Source organism: Polypterus senegalus, chromosome 12 (assembly GCF_016835505.1).
Source record: "Polypterus senegalus isolate Bchr_013 chromosome 12, ASM1683550v1, whole genome shotgun sequence".
Lineage (NCBI taxonomy): Eukaryota > Metazoa > Chordata > Cladistia > Polypteriformes > Polypteridae > Polypterus > Polypterus senegalus.
The window spans coordinates 66,267,559-66,282,938 of NC_053165.1; the positions used below are offsets into that span (position 1 = coordinate 66,267,559).

The following is a 15,380-nucleotide window of genomic DNA, read 5'->3' on the forward strand; positions in this document are numbered from 1 at the left end:
TGTACCATTTTTGTTATCAACTACTTAATATTTTGTCTTCTTGATTATATAAATGAGGCCTCTTCTGTACTATTCACTTGTACTTGTCCTCCTGTCTTTGCTCGAATGTGCAATACTCCCCTTCCACACATCTGCAGTCAAGTCACCTCCCATAACCAAGTCCTTTTTTTTTTTTTTTAATAACCTGGTTCATTTCAAAGTCTTTGCTCTGCAGGTCAACAGCTCATTCATGTCCAACATTAGGGAGCAGGTTGCTATGGCCAAGCTGGTGGGGGTGTGTGGGGTTGGTTAGTGGTCATGGATTCATCCCGTCGTCTCCAGCCTGTGCCTGACCTAGCATAGAGGGGGATGCATCACAGGCAACCCTTGAAGACATTCTGGTTATTAAGTTAACTTATTTTCACACCAGCCCTGAAAACACAAAGCAAATCCCAGGAGATGTCCAAAGTGCATATGAACACACCAAAAGAACAAGGATAGCTACTTTGGTATTCTGTTTTATCTATTTATGCAAGAACACATAGTATAAGTGGTGCCTTAACTGGGATGGACAGAATTTTTGTTGGAATCCCTGTGTTTAGGGCACACAGGTTTTTTTTAGTTGAGTTTTTGTGCTGGCCTCCATAAAAGTGTGCTTCATCCACAAAAGGAGAGCAGCACATTCACTGAATAGCATCAGAGGCAGACAATGACGGGGTAAACAGTGCAGCATGTAAAGTAAAAGCCTCCAAACTTGAGTGCTATAAAAACATCAAGCACAACAATACAGTGCACTATAAAAATGTACAATTTATTAGGCCTTTAGCAAGGCTGAAAAAAACTGAATTACAGCTATGTTGAAGCCTGCTTTACAAGTACAAATTTGTTGTTTTTCTGGGTTATTTACATGTTTAAAATAGTTAAATGATACCATAATGATACTTTTATAATGCAAACAACTCAATTAGTGATACATATTTACAAAACGGAGACAAGTCTTTACACAGTTAAAAAGAACAAAAAAAAAAAAAAAAAAGTAGAAATGCATTACTTTATAGTCTTTTTTTTTCTTTACAGTGTTTGGTTTATAATACCAGAATACAAACATATACAAATAAAGAAATATTTTGTTTAAGGTGAAATGCATGAATACTGTAAGACAATGGAGGAGTGAAGAAAGAGGGGAGAGAACAAGCACACACAACAAATGTCACTAATAATAATAAAAAAAAAGATATTCATATTCCATTATGAAACAAATTACTCTTCCACATTTGGAATGTCTTAACAACTGTTTCTATCACAACCAACAAATTACTCTTCAGTAAAATAAAAAAGGAAAAAAGAAACAAAAAAAAACAAAACACACACCGATATCCCATGTCTTGTAGTAAATTCTCCCATACCCTCAAATAATCCACAATTCTAACTGTTTCAAGACCCCCCAACCCTCTCATATTACCCCAAAGCAATTTACTCCTGTGCATATCCACATCATTTCTAAATGGCATTATTAATTACCCATTTTCCATTTCTATTTCCGTTCAGTCCAAGTAGGGCTAATGGTCACATTTCACAAATACCTTCATTATATACCAAAAGGCATACAAATAAAACACCATCTGAATATTCAGTATTTGCCAGTGGACAAGGTCTCAGACTCTGAAGCTGAATACAATCCAGCACTTTACGACTTTTGCAATTACTGTTCAATACAAATGTTGTACGATTTTGGCTGGCGTGTATATAGTAGTTATTGGACCACCTCTACCTTGAGTCAGTTCAGTTCAGCAACAACGTCTGATAAAGATGAGGACAGAAGAAAAGGGTGAAGTACAGTAAGAAGTACTGTCATAATTTGTAGCAACAAGAGAAGGCCTTGGGGAAAACAACTCCAGTGACATAAGTATGACCACTACAGACAACTAAGTCAAGCCTGTTTGTTTTCAATAACATCGCTCCAAGAATATGCATTAAATCCCAAATAGCAAAGGGTTCATAGCATTTTACTCGTGAACAGCAGCTCAACATCCATCTGTCCAACCACTCTGTAGACTTGCATATTCCTTGTCAGGGACGGCAGGAAGCTCGAGTCATACCTGGTAATAACCAGCACAAGACAGGAGCGGATTGTGGACGGATCAAGTAGAAGGTTTACTGGTACATAATGACATAAAAAGAGGTTCTGATTGCTTCGTAATGTTATGGATATGCAGGAGAATTTATTCACTGTGAAAAAGACTAACTTAATCCTCAATATGAAAGGCCTGCATTAAGGGCTTCACTCATCATTCTTTAGAAACGGATACTTATAAATTCACTGTAAATATCCCTTTGCCATTCCATCCTGTTTTAAGGTTTTCTGCACGCCAGGAAATTCTTAGGTAGGTTTGGTAGGTGCCTTTCCCCGCACGGCCTGTGCAGTTCTGACCTGCACCTTGGCCTGCGCATCAGAAGCTACCTGCGTCTGAGCTGGGCTGTGTGGAGGAGGCGTTTGAATCTGAGGGGAAGTTGCAGTCACCACGGGCTGCTGGATTAATTTAGTCTGCACCACCTGGGTTGGCATGGTACATGTGGACATCACCTGGACCTGCTGCTGTCCAGAAGTGGTGGCACCGGCCTGGGATAACGTCACAGTCTGTGGCTGTTGAATCTATGAATAAACAATGAAAAAAGAAACCAGGTTTAATAGTATATTATATTATCTATATATCTATATCTATCTGTAGTAAACATATTTAATTCTTCAAACGTAATCTGCCAAAAATTTCATTAGATCAAAGTTAGTTAGTATCTCTTCTGTACAAAATAGAACATGCATATTGAAAAGGGAACTACAAAAAATGCAGGCAGGGGGAATCCAGAGTGATTAAAAATTCATGAATGTCACTTTAAAATACAGAATACAGTGTATAGATCTCACAATCATGCAACAAACCACTATTGTCTGGGCAGAGACAAATAAGAGTCAAAATGTAGTTTACTACATACACTGTGGGAATGCCTAACATCTGTTGTTAAAGCTCCAAGAAGCCAGCAATACTCTGTAGCTCACAAGAGGCCCACTGACGGAAATGTCAAAGTCTAATAGCATTACAAGCTTGTCTTGAAAATGATGGGACATTTTAGACCATTCGATTAAGGCATCGCTTGCATTATAACTGTCCTTTAGGACAACGGCCCGTACACCGGGGCTATCCCTTCGGGGAAATAATTGGTATACAAATCAATCCTGTACTTGACAATACAGGGGGGATGGCAAACATGTATGGGCTCAAGTTAAATTTAACAATAAATCAGTGAGCAATCAATCAAAAAGTAAAAAATGAAGTAATCAATTCTTTAACCAACTACGGGGGCTCTGCCCCCTGCTTGCCAACCCCTACGCACTAGTCATTTTCCGGATCTCCCGCTTGTGACAAATCGCGCTGTGCTTTTGGATAAACAAGAATATCAACTCTGTCAAAACTATTATCACTGACAATTCGTCACATGTTGGTTCGTCCTCACAGGTGGCGCAGTGGTAGTGCCGCTGCTTTGCGGTAAGGAGACTGTGGAAGATTGTGGGTTCGCTTCCTGGTTCCTCCCTGTGTGGATAGCGCTTTGAGTACAGAGAAAAGCGCTATATAAATGTAATGAATTATTACATATCTAAGCGTGATCTTTCAGATTCATATAGAAATCCAAGAAAACTTTTGTCTGTGTTTTTCAGATAAATTTAGTGTAAAATGTGATACTTTTAGACATATGGGTTTGTATCCATTATTGGCTGCAGAATTTCTAATATATACGATCGTTTAACTCTTTCGATTCTATGTTGCATCACTTCTCCGTGATCATAAATATAAACCTGACCGAATTGTGGTTTCTTTGATTGTTGTAGGACCACAGATTCTCATAGCGTATGATGCTTAATCATGTAAATCTACATTTTGAGCATAGAATGATGCAAACAGATTACTGTAGATTCAGATATTTTGCCTGTAATGTTTGGGGATTTCACTTTTACCAAATAATAAATCTTTTATTTCTCATGGATACACCTCTTCATTGGGAAGAAACTACTTTTCCCTGATGGCAACATGAATTACACCATCTGCAAGTCTCCGACTTAAAAGTTTAAAGCCAAACAATATCTCCATACTTCTGTCATATTACTTATGTCCATATATTCGATCTCTTTTCACTGTTACATTATTTCACCAAGTAATAATTTCCATTTGTTTGCGCTGTGATCTTTACTATCAGTTTTTTGAGACTTTTGAATTTTAGTACTTTTATAATCTCTAACCTGCTCTGCATGTGTATCGTGCCAACGTTTTTTCAACCTCTTTACGACATTGTACTTTGTCTTCTACTCCCAACCCTGCTTGGACCTGCTAGGTTTTCAATTCCACTTGGTCCGGGCAACTATCTCTTGTGGAGCTTGAAATTATCTCAGAGAAACTCTCATCCCAAGATTTTCTTTGATAATACAGAGATATATTTATTACTCCTAACTCAATTGACAAGAATAAACTCTTTGGACAGCGCAACATAAAGACTGACACAACAAATGTGGGTGGAAAATATTTAATACAAATAGCCCATAGTTGGACGTTGGCTAAAGAAAAAGACACTTGGGGAGAAGAGAGATCTCTAAAACTAAAAAAAAGTATGAAATATATCTTGGCTAAGAGCAAAATGTTCTTAAACAAAATAGATCCAGAAATAACATCATAACAGTGAAAATGCAGAGAAGATCAACTCCATACTTCTTATGTTATGTATCCTCACAACATAATGGCTTCTATTGCAAGCCAAAGTAACATTTAGAGAGATCTCAAAATGCATTTAAAGACACCTGGACTAATGTAATGTCAGGTATCTGTTATTCTTTCGGATATGTGAAATGTGTTTTTAGATAGATGTTTTTGTCCAATTGGGTAAATTTCAGATATCTCAAATATATTTCCTATTACCTTGAAATGACGCACTGTACATTGAGGTATCTAAAAATCAATTCTTTCAGAAATTCCTATTGTATGTGGAACTCCGTGCCTATTTTAAGGTATCCCAAAAAGATATTCAAATAGCTCAAAATGCATAGGAAGTTATTTTGATTGATCTTGCAATGAAATTTAGTTATCTGAAAATGGACAGGAAGCTATTTTAAGATACCTAGAAAGCCTTTGGAGTGCACAAGAAATTGTTTTGAGATATCTTCAAATATAAATTTAGATACCTTTAAGATATCTTAAAATTGACTGTTTGAAATATCTAAAATACATTTAGAGATCTCAAATTAATTTCACAATATTTTAAAAAGGGTTTCTGCACCTTTTCAGATATCTTAAAATATATTAAGATGTCTTGAATTTGATTTCAACTAAAAAAACATTGTCATCTTTACAAAAGACATGAAATTATTTTAGCATATCTGATCATCATTTTCTTTTTACAATACAATTTAAGTTATCTCAAATACTTTTCCAGATTTCTTCAAATAACTTCCTGCTCATTTTAAAAATGTCAAATGCATTTCAAGATGTCTTAAATAGATGGCAAGTACCATGTAACATGGGAAAGTAAACAAGCATAGAGATATCTGGAAACAAGGTTCAGACATCTTAGTCAGCTTCATTTTAGGATATCTGAAATTCATTTTTAGAGATTTTTAAATGTTAAGTTGGCTTGCCATAGGCTTCAAAACCTGGTCACAGTGAGATGTGTCATTTCTTTTCTCTGGATCTTCACCAGTGTGGGCTTAACAAGAATGGCTAAATTAGCAATTCACATCAAATGTTATTTTTGTTATGTTGAATATATTATTTTATTACTCTGGCCACTGCTGAATTTGCATATTTTGTTACAGGAGGAGCTTGCGCTACTTTAGTCTACTTTGGCAGCATTTGACAAAAGACAAAATTAACTTTAAAGGAATGGCAGTTACCTTAATATATATTTACTGCTTTATTCTACTTAGAATCCGTGTATGGATTCTTATTAACAGAACATTTTGAGTGTTACAAGGATTAATTTATCCAGCATGGTCTGATTTGTACATGAACTAATCCATGTTCATTATACATTATGTCAGAATTGTAATAATTTGAAGTCCCCTGTGAACTGTGCCTGTAATAAAAAAAACCCTAGTGTTTAGTCAGCTGTCACACATTGATTTAGCCAATTATAAAACAATATAAAGAATGTCCAACATTAGTTGCTGTATGAAGATTCCTTCAAAAACCACAAGTAGGCATTACACTTTCAGCACTAGTATAACTCAGGCTCTGTGATAATTAAAGGACTAACTACCACTCTGTAAATCACACTTTAACACATTAAATTCCAAAATCAGAACAAAACCAAGAACTATGAGAATTAAAATATGTGATCATCCCAAATATTAATGAGACACATTCTAAACAAATATTTTATAAAAACGATTATCTTTTCCAAGAACTGTTACCTGTTGTGGTGCAGGCACCATCTGAGGGATATTCGCTATCGCTTGCTGCTGGACAATCTGGGGAAGCTTTGCAACCTTTTAAAAATAATTTTTATTTTTATAGAGTGATGGATTTATAATCAATGAAGACGCAGAAGCTAAACTCTCTTAATACTCTGTAGGATATTCAAAACAAGTTCTGTTACCTGCAACTGAGCCTGCACCTGCTGTGTTCCTGCTGGCTTCTGTGCTTGGGTAACAGGGGTCGCTAGGTACTGTGTTTTAAGTGCTGCGTAGGCCACTTTCTGCTGGGGTTGAGCAGACTGAGCAGCAAGCTGCAAATTAAAATTCAAAACAAAGTGTTTTAAGACTGAAAAAAAAACTAAATTTGAAATGTTAAACACACACTTTTTTTCAAAAAACATTTTACAATTAATGATATAAATCACTGACTGGGCTGTTCAGCTGTCCATTTTAAAACAATAATAAAACTATCAGGATTACTGGAGGCTGTGTGATAGGTGTAAAAATGACCATTGTAAAGCAATATGCAAGGTTTCAGTAGCATATTAAAATAAAAAAAGTCACCTTCTGCTGGACTGCAGGTTGGCCTTGTCCAACTTGAGGCTGCACGGCTTTCTGCTGTGGAGCCACCTGTGCTGCTCCCTGCTTCTTCAGCTGCAGAAGTTGAAGCGTTGGTGGAAATGCAACCTGACCTCCTGAGAGAAGTCAACAACACGTCACGTCACGTCACATTCATTAACACTAAATAAACCTCTGAAGAATACAGTTCAAGATCTGAAGTTATCACTATCAAGAAAATCTACGATTTTCATCCGTTTTAATTCAAAATTAGTTAATTGCTAACAAGTGAATTGAGTCCTACAATGACTTCCGTGACCCAGCAGCATTCACCTCACCTGCTTTCTGTGACTGCCCAATAGCAACACTAATATTTCCCATCGTTACAGGCAATGTGACTCCTGGAGAAGGCACAACAGCCACCGGAGATTTAGTCAATGTGACCTGAGCGGTCTGTGGTGCCTGGGTAGGGATCTGGCCTTGTGATTGAATCTGAGTGGTGGGCATTCTTGCTGGCTATATTGGGGGGTTGAGAAAATAAAAAAACACAAAGTTGGGAAACACAATCTGACTTGACAATGGGTTATTGCTCAATACCCGACAAATAACATACACATTGAAGAGATTATTAACAGAGATAAGATCACTGAAAGATGTTTATAACTAAAGACAGGGTTGTCGAACTACGGGCCTAGAGGGCCGCAGTGGTTGCAGGCCACTTTCTAACCCTTTTCCTAATCAATGACCAGTTCTCACTGGTAATTAAATCCTTTTCCCTTCATTTTGTTAGCCCTGTGAAGACATGAAAAGAGCCAACAGGTGACCAGCTAACTTGGGGGTTTCAAACTCCAACCAGTTTCTTAATGAAAAGCCGAATCTTGCTGTTAATTAAACTCATTACTGAATTCCATGGCTTGTTACTGCTCTCATTCTGGCACAGAAGACATTTCCAAAACAGTTGATTTTCTGTTTTTTCTAAGAACATCGTCAACATGTTTTGGTGACCTGAGCAGATCAGCCTTACTGTGACCTTCACCTTTCTTTATTTTCAGATACTGGGCACAGGTGAGCTGGTCATGTGGCAGCTTGTCTTGTTTCTCATTGTTGTTTAACTTCTAGTTAAGGAAGAAGAAATTAAGGTGTCCAAGACAACTAAGGCAAAAGAAGTTCATTAGCAGAAAAAAACGGTCGCTAATTAATTAGAATGAAAACCTGCAGCCACTGCGGCCCTACAGGACTGGAGTTGGGGACCCCTGACTTAAGAGGTTACAGTTTTTAACAATAAGTAAATAAAAATATTGAAAAAGATACTCACCATGCGTGTTACTTGTAGACTGGTGACAGCAGCGGCACTGGTAAGGACTGGACCCCCTCTGGGTCCCGCCATTGTAGCAAGCTGCTGAGTCTGTTGCTGCTTTAATAGCTGATCCTACACAGAAATACACATTTTTAAAATGCATGCTTTTATGCAAAGTGCTTAACTTTAGTCCATACCCATTAGAGAAAGACGCACAAACTTTATGGTTAAGGATGCCATGTCTAGTCTAAAAGGATTCTTAACAAAAAATTAAACATACATGTATATCTGGAGGTTAAGATAGTGTTTAGAAAAAATTCCAAACTGCCACTACACTAGACAACTGTCTCTACATTCTTCCTTCATCGAGCACAAGGTTCACTCAAACTGTACGAGCTCCATTATACACACCTGAGTTGGCTTGCCCAGTGACTTGATCTGTGTGGCGGATGGCGCCTGCACTTGGCCTTGAATGTGCACCTGTGCTGCTGCTTGTTGCTGCTGCTGCTGTCTGATTAAGAGCTGGGCATGAGCAAGTGTAGGCTTATTAGCATGAAGGGACATTCCCGGTGCAGCAGCTGCAGGTACAAAATTATTTCATTTTAGATTATATCAACCAGATAACATCAATCACACAGAACAAGTCTTCTTTCTTTTTTTTTTTTTACCTGATGGGACTTGTGTGACTGCGGGCCTGGTTTGAGTTTGTACTGGAGCAAGAGTGGTTGAAACTACTGCTGGAGCTGTGACAGGTGCGACAGTTCTGACACTTTGATTTGCTGCAATGGCGACAACCTCAGTTGGAGCAGCAGGAGTCGTCACGTTCCTAGGTTGAGCATGCAAGACCTGAGGAGTGGAGGCACCTGCATTCTATGGAAAAATGTTGAAAAACATGAAATTTACAAAAAATGTTACAGTAAAAATTTTGACAGTATATGTATTATTTTTCAATCACTCCTGCATTATGTATTAAAGAATTTTGATTCTTGTGATTTTCTATCTTAATTTTTTCTAAACTAGAACGAAAGCTTTTCGCATACTCATACAGCAATTGAGAAGTTCAGGCAGCAACAATCACATCTAAAAGGTGGTGTGCCACCTTGCTGCATCATAGTTTTGAAAGGAGTGACCAACGGAAAAAAGCCCACTACACTACACATGAAACCCAATAATGGCAAACTGACTCAAAATATTAATATAATTTTTATTCTAACAGAAATGACTGCCTAGTATTAGCCAAAGAATAGCAAATACTGTAAAAGTGAATAACATAACTTACTTTGCAGTCTAAATTAATTATAGACAGTGGACTTAATATGATGGATTGGATCAGAAACGATATTGACCTTACTAGGCAGATTGGGTATTGGCCAGATGTGATATGGCTTCTAAGCTCAGCCCGACGTCTGACACCTGGCAACAGGACTGCTTTAAAAAAAACCATCAAACCAAGAGAAAATGCAAAACGTTCCTTTACTTGCTTTCTCACTTTAAGTTCAGTCTTTTTTTGTTAAAATACAGTATTCCAGGCATTACTATGATTCTCCATTGCCTTTACGGTCTTGTGACAATGGACACTACAGTCTACTCCAGTGGGCCGCTTTTCCAGTGATTGTCAGTGGCAGACTTCATTTTCATTATCTTAGCAAGACAGAAGCAGCAACAGCAAACTCCTGTGACTATCAGTAGTCTGACATACCCAGCAACTCCATCCAGCCAGTCTGCATCTTGCCTCAATAAAATCAAACACGTTTAGTTTGGCTTTGTCTTAATTCAGAGGAGTTGGACTCAAGGGAAGAATGAAAGTGAGGGTTTTGGATTGCATAAACTACAAATTCTGTTACATTTCCAGGTGTTCAGATACTTAATAAGAACACTGAATGTTCAGTTTTGGGTAAACGAAAATGATAATATGATGAAACATAGAACATCATAATTCATTCTCCAGATCCAAATTCTGAAGAAAATCTCTCTCTCTTCAATAAACTAAACATGAATATTGGGAGAAGCAAAAACTTATAGCAATTTAAAACAAAGGAGCAGCCATGAAGGAGGGTTAAGATGTTGAGATAGAAATCTTAGAGCACTAACGGTAATTTATAGCCTATTTATGTTTCATGTTTGCTTACATACTAAAAAGTCTACACTAATAAAAAAAATATTACTATGTTATGCAACTGCTTTCAATGTTTAGATTTCTTTCGGTTATTTTTAAAAAGAAATTACGATGACTTTTTTTGTAGCATTACCCCATAGTTTATCCTTTTTTTAATAGTTAAGATGTTATGCAGAGCGACATCCTCACATCACCCTACACATAAAATAATTAAATCCCAAGGAGTTTCCCATTTTAAATTAATGAAGACAAGCAAGCTCTGATAATTGATCTGGTCTCTGTAAAGGCTGATATCCCAAGTTCAGGTATCACAAGTGGTACTGGGAGAAAAAAAAGTACGATTGCGCATCCTTTTCAATACCACATAATATATTTCTGCTTTTAAGATTACATTTTTATCCAGCCAATGAATACCTGAACTGAAAATGACAGTTAAACACTGAATATAAAACTTACAGTTAAAGTATTAGATATAACTGGTGAAGCCAGGCGCTGTTTGTTCGATGGGAAGGAGGCTGCTGCCACTCCTGGTAATGTATTTAATATGACATTTCCACCAACAGTTGCTTGAACAGAAGAAAAAAAAAAACAATGTAAAACACAACTCTATTAATTGTTTCTGCTGAAAAGGTAGCATCTCTCCTCTCCAGTTACAGAGCATTCATACCATTCTGCAGACTTGTTCCAACAGGTGTTGTTTTCATTGTCCCGGACTGCTGAATAGAAAGTCATGAGGGTGAAAAACAAAATGCCTCCAAGTTAATAAATAAAAAAAAGCAAAAACAAATTTAGAATTTCTACTACTTTGTCAATGTTCACTGTAAGCAGCCAGCAAATTAAACAAAACCACACAACTAAAAGCAAGACATAACCCACCTAATACTGCATTTGAGGGTAAAGATATTTGTTTAAACAACCTGCCTTTTCTGGACAAAACTGACAAAAAAATACCAAGTGTTCTAAGAAAGATGACCCCCGGGTAAAGAAAGAAAGAAAGAAAAAAAAGAACCTGTCATGTAATTTGGAGAAATGGTTACCACTTTTTACTTTTCACGGAGTCGGTAAGAGTGCAGGAAAGCAACACAAATATCTAGCACACCTAAGGGTTGCCATTACATTTCTTGGATTCTTGCTCATCAACATTCAACAAAAGCTTAAAACTGATCAAGTATACTCACTTAAGAAAATAGGGTAAAGAAAATAAAAGAAGAAAACATTACTCTTACCAGTAACGTTGTGTTGGCAACAGTATTGGCAACCTGAACAGTAGCCTGGGCCTGTGAAACTTGGATAGGCTGTTGTGCTTGAGCTTGCGGTGCGGTGGGCTGTGGGTTCTGTGGTGTACCTGCTTGTTGCTGTTGCTGCTGCTGCTGTTGCTGCTGAGCCAATTGCTGGGCTCTCTGTTGTTCTGCCAAAGCCTTAAACCACAACATGCAAAGAAGCCCTTCCTTACCATTCACAACTTAAGCAAAAGCCTTTCACAATCCTGCAAGTAAGCAATGCTGGCAGTTCTTGCTTTATGCAATTCTGAGTGTAACGCCAAAATAAGTATTCGACATTGGCGTAGTTGTAAATACATTAAAAACTTGCTAGTTAAAAAACAGATATAGGTTTTAGTTGGACTTTGAATTCTTGAATTCCAAGAATGGATGGCAAGATAAATCCAACAAAAAAATACAGCACTAATATACACAAAAACAGACAACACACAGAAAGCTTCCTAAATTAATTTGGCAAATACTTAAGCCACAATTATCCCCCCCCCCTAACCTAGAGACTGAACAAAAAAAAAAAAAAAATGGTGTAATGCAAATATTTTCTACTAACCTTCTTTTCTTTGGCAATTCTTTCAGCTCGCTGAGAAGCTACTTGAATCGGTGGCAGCGGTTTATCATAATTTATTCCACTGAGGAAGTGAATAGGCAGAAAGCAATTAATATTTCTTGATTTTTGCACTAGCAGTGTCAAAAGATTCTTTAAATTACGTACCTCTCTGCTAATACAGATGCATGCTTGGGGTTCTTTTGGAAAGGATTCATGCCTAGCCTATGAAGAAAAGGAGAAACAGTTCATAAAAGGCCTTGTTTAGCTAAATCCCAACAGTTCTATATAATCGTCAACATTATTTTACTAAATTCCCAGGAAAACCTAATAATTGAAGAAACAAAAACATTCAAATAGACTTAAAACAAAAACAGCTAGAACTGAACAGAAGATCCCTGGGTCCTTATCTCAAGTGTCTAGGTACTAGGTCCGAGTAAATAATGGACTTAATAGGTACCAGCAGATATTTGACTTGGTTCAGTCCATAAAATCCCCTTTCGGACAAACAAGTGACACCTGCCTGGCTATTTTAGTACTTACACTGGCTTGAGAGGTGGGTTTCTTTTACCAGCAATCATCTTCATCATTTCAAAGCGACTGTTATATAACTGCACATGTGTGGCACAGTCATCTTGAATGTAGATCTGGCTGGTGCGCAAGGGGCGATTATTTTTTGCCTAAAAAAAAAAAATTAAAGTAAACCTAAACACATTACTTACAAGGGTCAGTATCAATAAAAATTATACTTTACCTTGTAAAGATTTTTAGTTTTCTTTTTGGGAGTCTCATAGACCAACTGCAACAAAAAAATATATCAGTAACAAAAACACGCTACAAAAGATTATAGGTTAACAAAAAAGGTAAATATTCAAAATATTTTATTTCAGAAATCAGAACATCTTAGTGTATATAAATATTTTTGCTTTAGTGAACAGTTAAAACTTCAGAATTGTCTCTGTAATATTTTCTAATTTCAGATTTAAACTCTGATTATAATCCAGATGGAACTCAAATGATAATACTAATATTGATTTTAATAAATATTCAAGGTAAAAACAAATTCAAAATATGAAAGCTTTTTAATTCTTAATTTTAAGCTCATAACCGAGATAGACCATGGTAAAGTCACAACTTTAGATAAATCTTACCTTTCCTTCTTCCCGAGGAATAATCACATTTTCATATCGACTTCGACACTGCTTAGGTGAACGGTAGATACGACTGCAGGAGTTAACCACATCGCTGACCATATCCCAGTTTGGCGTGTGTGCCGGTGAAATAATGCTGAGGTTCAAAGGCAACTCCAACAACTGCTTTACAGCCTAAAATGTACACATGGCCAAAATGTAAGGAGACAAAAAACGGCCTAAAAAATTTAACAGAAAACCAATCTGAACATTATATAAAATAAAAAAAAAAAAAAACACAAAGAGAGAGGCTAGACATTAAAAGTGACTTAGTTCTTACAAACTAAAATATGAATCCATTGACTGAGTTTGGTTATTCAATTTCATTTAAATAAAATGCTAAGCAGACTGCAGTACTTGTCATACCTGAAGCAAAGCCCAGTCTTCACTGATCAGCCACTCAGGACTGTCCTGCCCAACATCGCTAGTGGGCTTCACAAGCGAAGGCAAAGGTCTAGGAAATGGAGCCTGCTGTTTGAGGGAGAAATTTTTCTTTTGGTCTTTTCCCTCTCTACGAACTTTTAGTATGCTGGCCTTGTCAAACAGGGAGCGAGGTGGAATCACTGTTTCTCCATGACGCTGCTTCTTTTTCCTTCCTACTGCTAAAAATACAAAAACAGTGATGGTTAAAAACAACATGAATTTTACAAGCTACTTAGAGTAGGTATTATGATCTCTTTCCTACTATGTTTACTTTGACCCAGAACATGTGAAAACTCTTGATTCAATAAGCCCAAGTTCCAGCAAATCAAGATCTAAACATGCATCTAAAAGCTCACCGGGATATGACCCCAAAAGCCACGATACCCAAAAGACAGAGAAAAAAAGCACACAATGATAAAAATCACATATAAATAAATACACCGTGACCTGTCCGATTTTGCCGCCAATCAAAATGTATTACCGAACAGTCAGAAAAAAAAAATATTGTTAAATTACCCTTTCCACATGTAACCCGAATTGTGAACAGAGATGTGAAAAGAGCTAAAAGAATGAAAAAACTGTGCTGAATAATTGCCAGATGTTTAATATTAGGTTTTAGTCTTTGTCGCATACAACACTTGCATTTTAAACAGATATGTATTGACGTGACTCGCCAATGACCTGAAATTTCATATTTGCAACCTACTGCAATTAGTTTATTACCATACAAATGTGTGATTGTTGTGCTAAACTGTGAGGTAGTGGAAGATTTTATCAAGTGAAATCAAGCTATTATTAAATCCACTAACTGGCAGAAATGTAGTGAGAGAAGAAATAATTTTAGTTTAAAATGCACTTTAATGGAACGGTCAAACCCACTGTCCCTTGTTCACACTTTAGACAAGCTGCATACATACAATGCAAATGAAACTACCAAGGTATCATCTCAACCACTTAATTGTAAAATTTTAGAAAGAAAAAAGTTGACAGCAAACAAATGCAAAAAGATAAAGCATTTGGTGTGCCTTTGAAGGTAGTGCAGTCATCCATTTGGGGCTCTACAATGTACTGCTATTAGAATGTACATTAAGACTTTATAGTGGTGAGGATTAGACTTTAATCTGCATTTATACATCTTTGTGAATTTATTTAACCTATCTGTAGGTTAGGCAGCTTCACACTCAAGCTGTATCCAGCAGTGTGGTTTTGTTGACAGTTGCAATCTGTCATTTATTTTGATGTATTATAACCATGCATTTGTGGTTTTAAGCAATAATGCAATCTAGGATTTAAACACATGTTGAAGTGCAGATCTGTAAAATAGGTCTAAATTATTAACACGAATTCGCTATCAAAATAAAGTGAATGTTATATGCAGTGTGTTAAATTAACAAATTACCTTCCAGAGATCTACCAGGAAATTTACTTCTTTTAGAAATTACACATTGCCTATAAACACTCTAAAATGTTTAATGCATTAATTTGTTGATATATCACACTTACATATGACTTAGGCAGGGAATGAACAAAAACATGAATAAA

The 15,380-nt window shown here is 36.7% G+C and overlaps 1 protein-coding gene across 7 annotated transcripts in view; it reads right to left on the reverse strand.

Annotated features, from left to right (window-relative positions):
* Window positions 1–764: 764 nt before the first annotated feature.
* Window positions 765–15,380, reverse strand: part of ep400 (E1A binding protein p400) — a 62,053-nt gene continuing 47,437 nt past the window's right edge. For 3 of the 7 annotated variants that reach the window (XM_039772033.1, XM_039772034.1, XM_039772031.1), the window contains exons 35-51: window positions 13,782–14,017; window positions 13,377–13,550; window positions 12,980–13,024; window positions 12,769–12,905; window positions 12,394–12,450; window positions 12,232–12,310; window positions 11,631–11,822; window positions 11,072–11,120; window positions 10,861–10,970; window positions 8,957–9,158; window positions 8,700–8,866; window positions 8,307–8,420; window positions 7,330–7,507; window positions 6,998–7,128; window positions 6,616–6,744; window positions 6,431–6,505; window positions 765–2,632 (exon numbers count right to left, since the gene is read on the reverse strand). In XM_039772033.1, the coding sequence (XP_039627967.1) occupies window positions 2,360–2,632; window positions 6,431–6,505; window positions 6,616–6,744; window positions 6,998–7,128; window positions 7,330–7,507; window positions 8,307–8,420; window positions 8,700–8,866; window positions 8,957–9,158; window positions 10,861–10,970; window positions 11,072–11,120; window positions 11,631–11,822; window positions 12,232–12,310; window positions 12,394–12,450; window positions 12,769–12,905; window positions 12,980–13,024; window positions 13,377–13,550; window positions 13,782–14,017 (2,348 nt within the window). In that variant the 3' untranslated portion in view covers window positions 765–2,359. The remainder of the gene's footprint in view (window positions 2,633–6,430; window positions 6,506–6,615; window positions 6,745–6,997; window positions 7,129–7,329; window positions 7,508–8,306; window positions 8,421–8,699; window positions 8,867–8,956; window positions 9,159–10,860; window positions 10,971–11,071; window positions 11,121–11,630; window positions 11,823–12,231; window positions 12,311–12,393; window positions 12,451–12,768; window positions 12,906–12,979; window positions 13,025–13,376; window positions 13,551–13,781; window positions 14,018–15,380) is intronic. The other 4 variants (XM_039772032.1, XM_039772037.1, XM_039772036.1 and 1 more) reach the window with 4 other exon arrangements.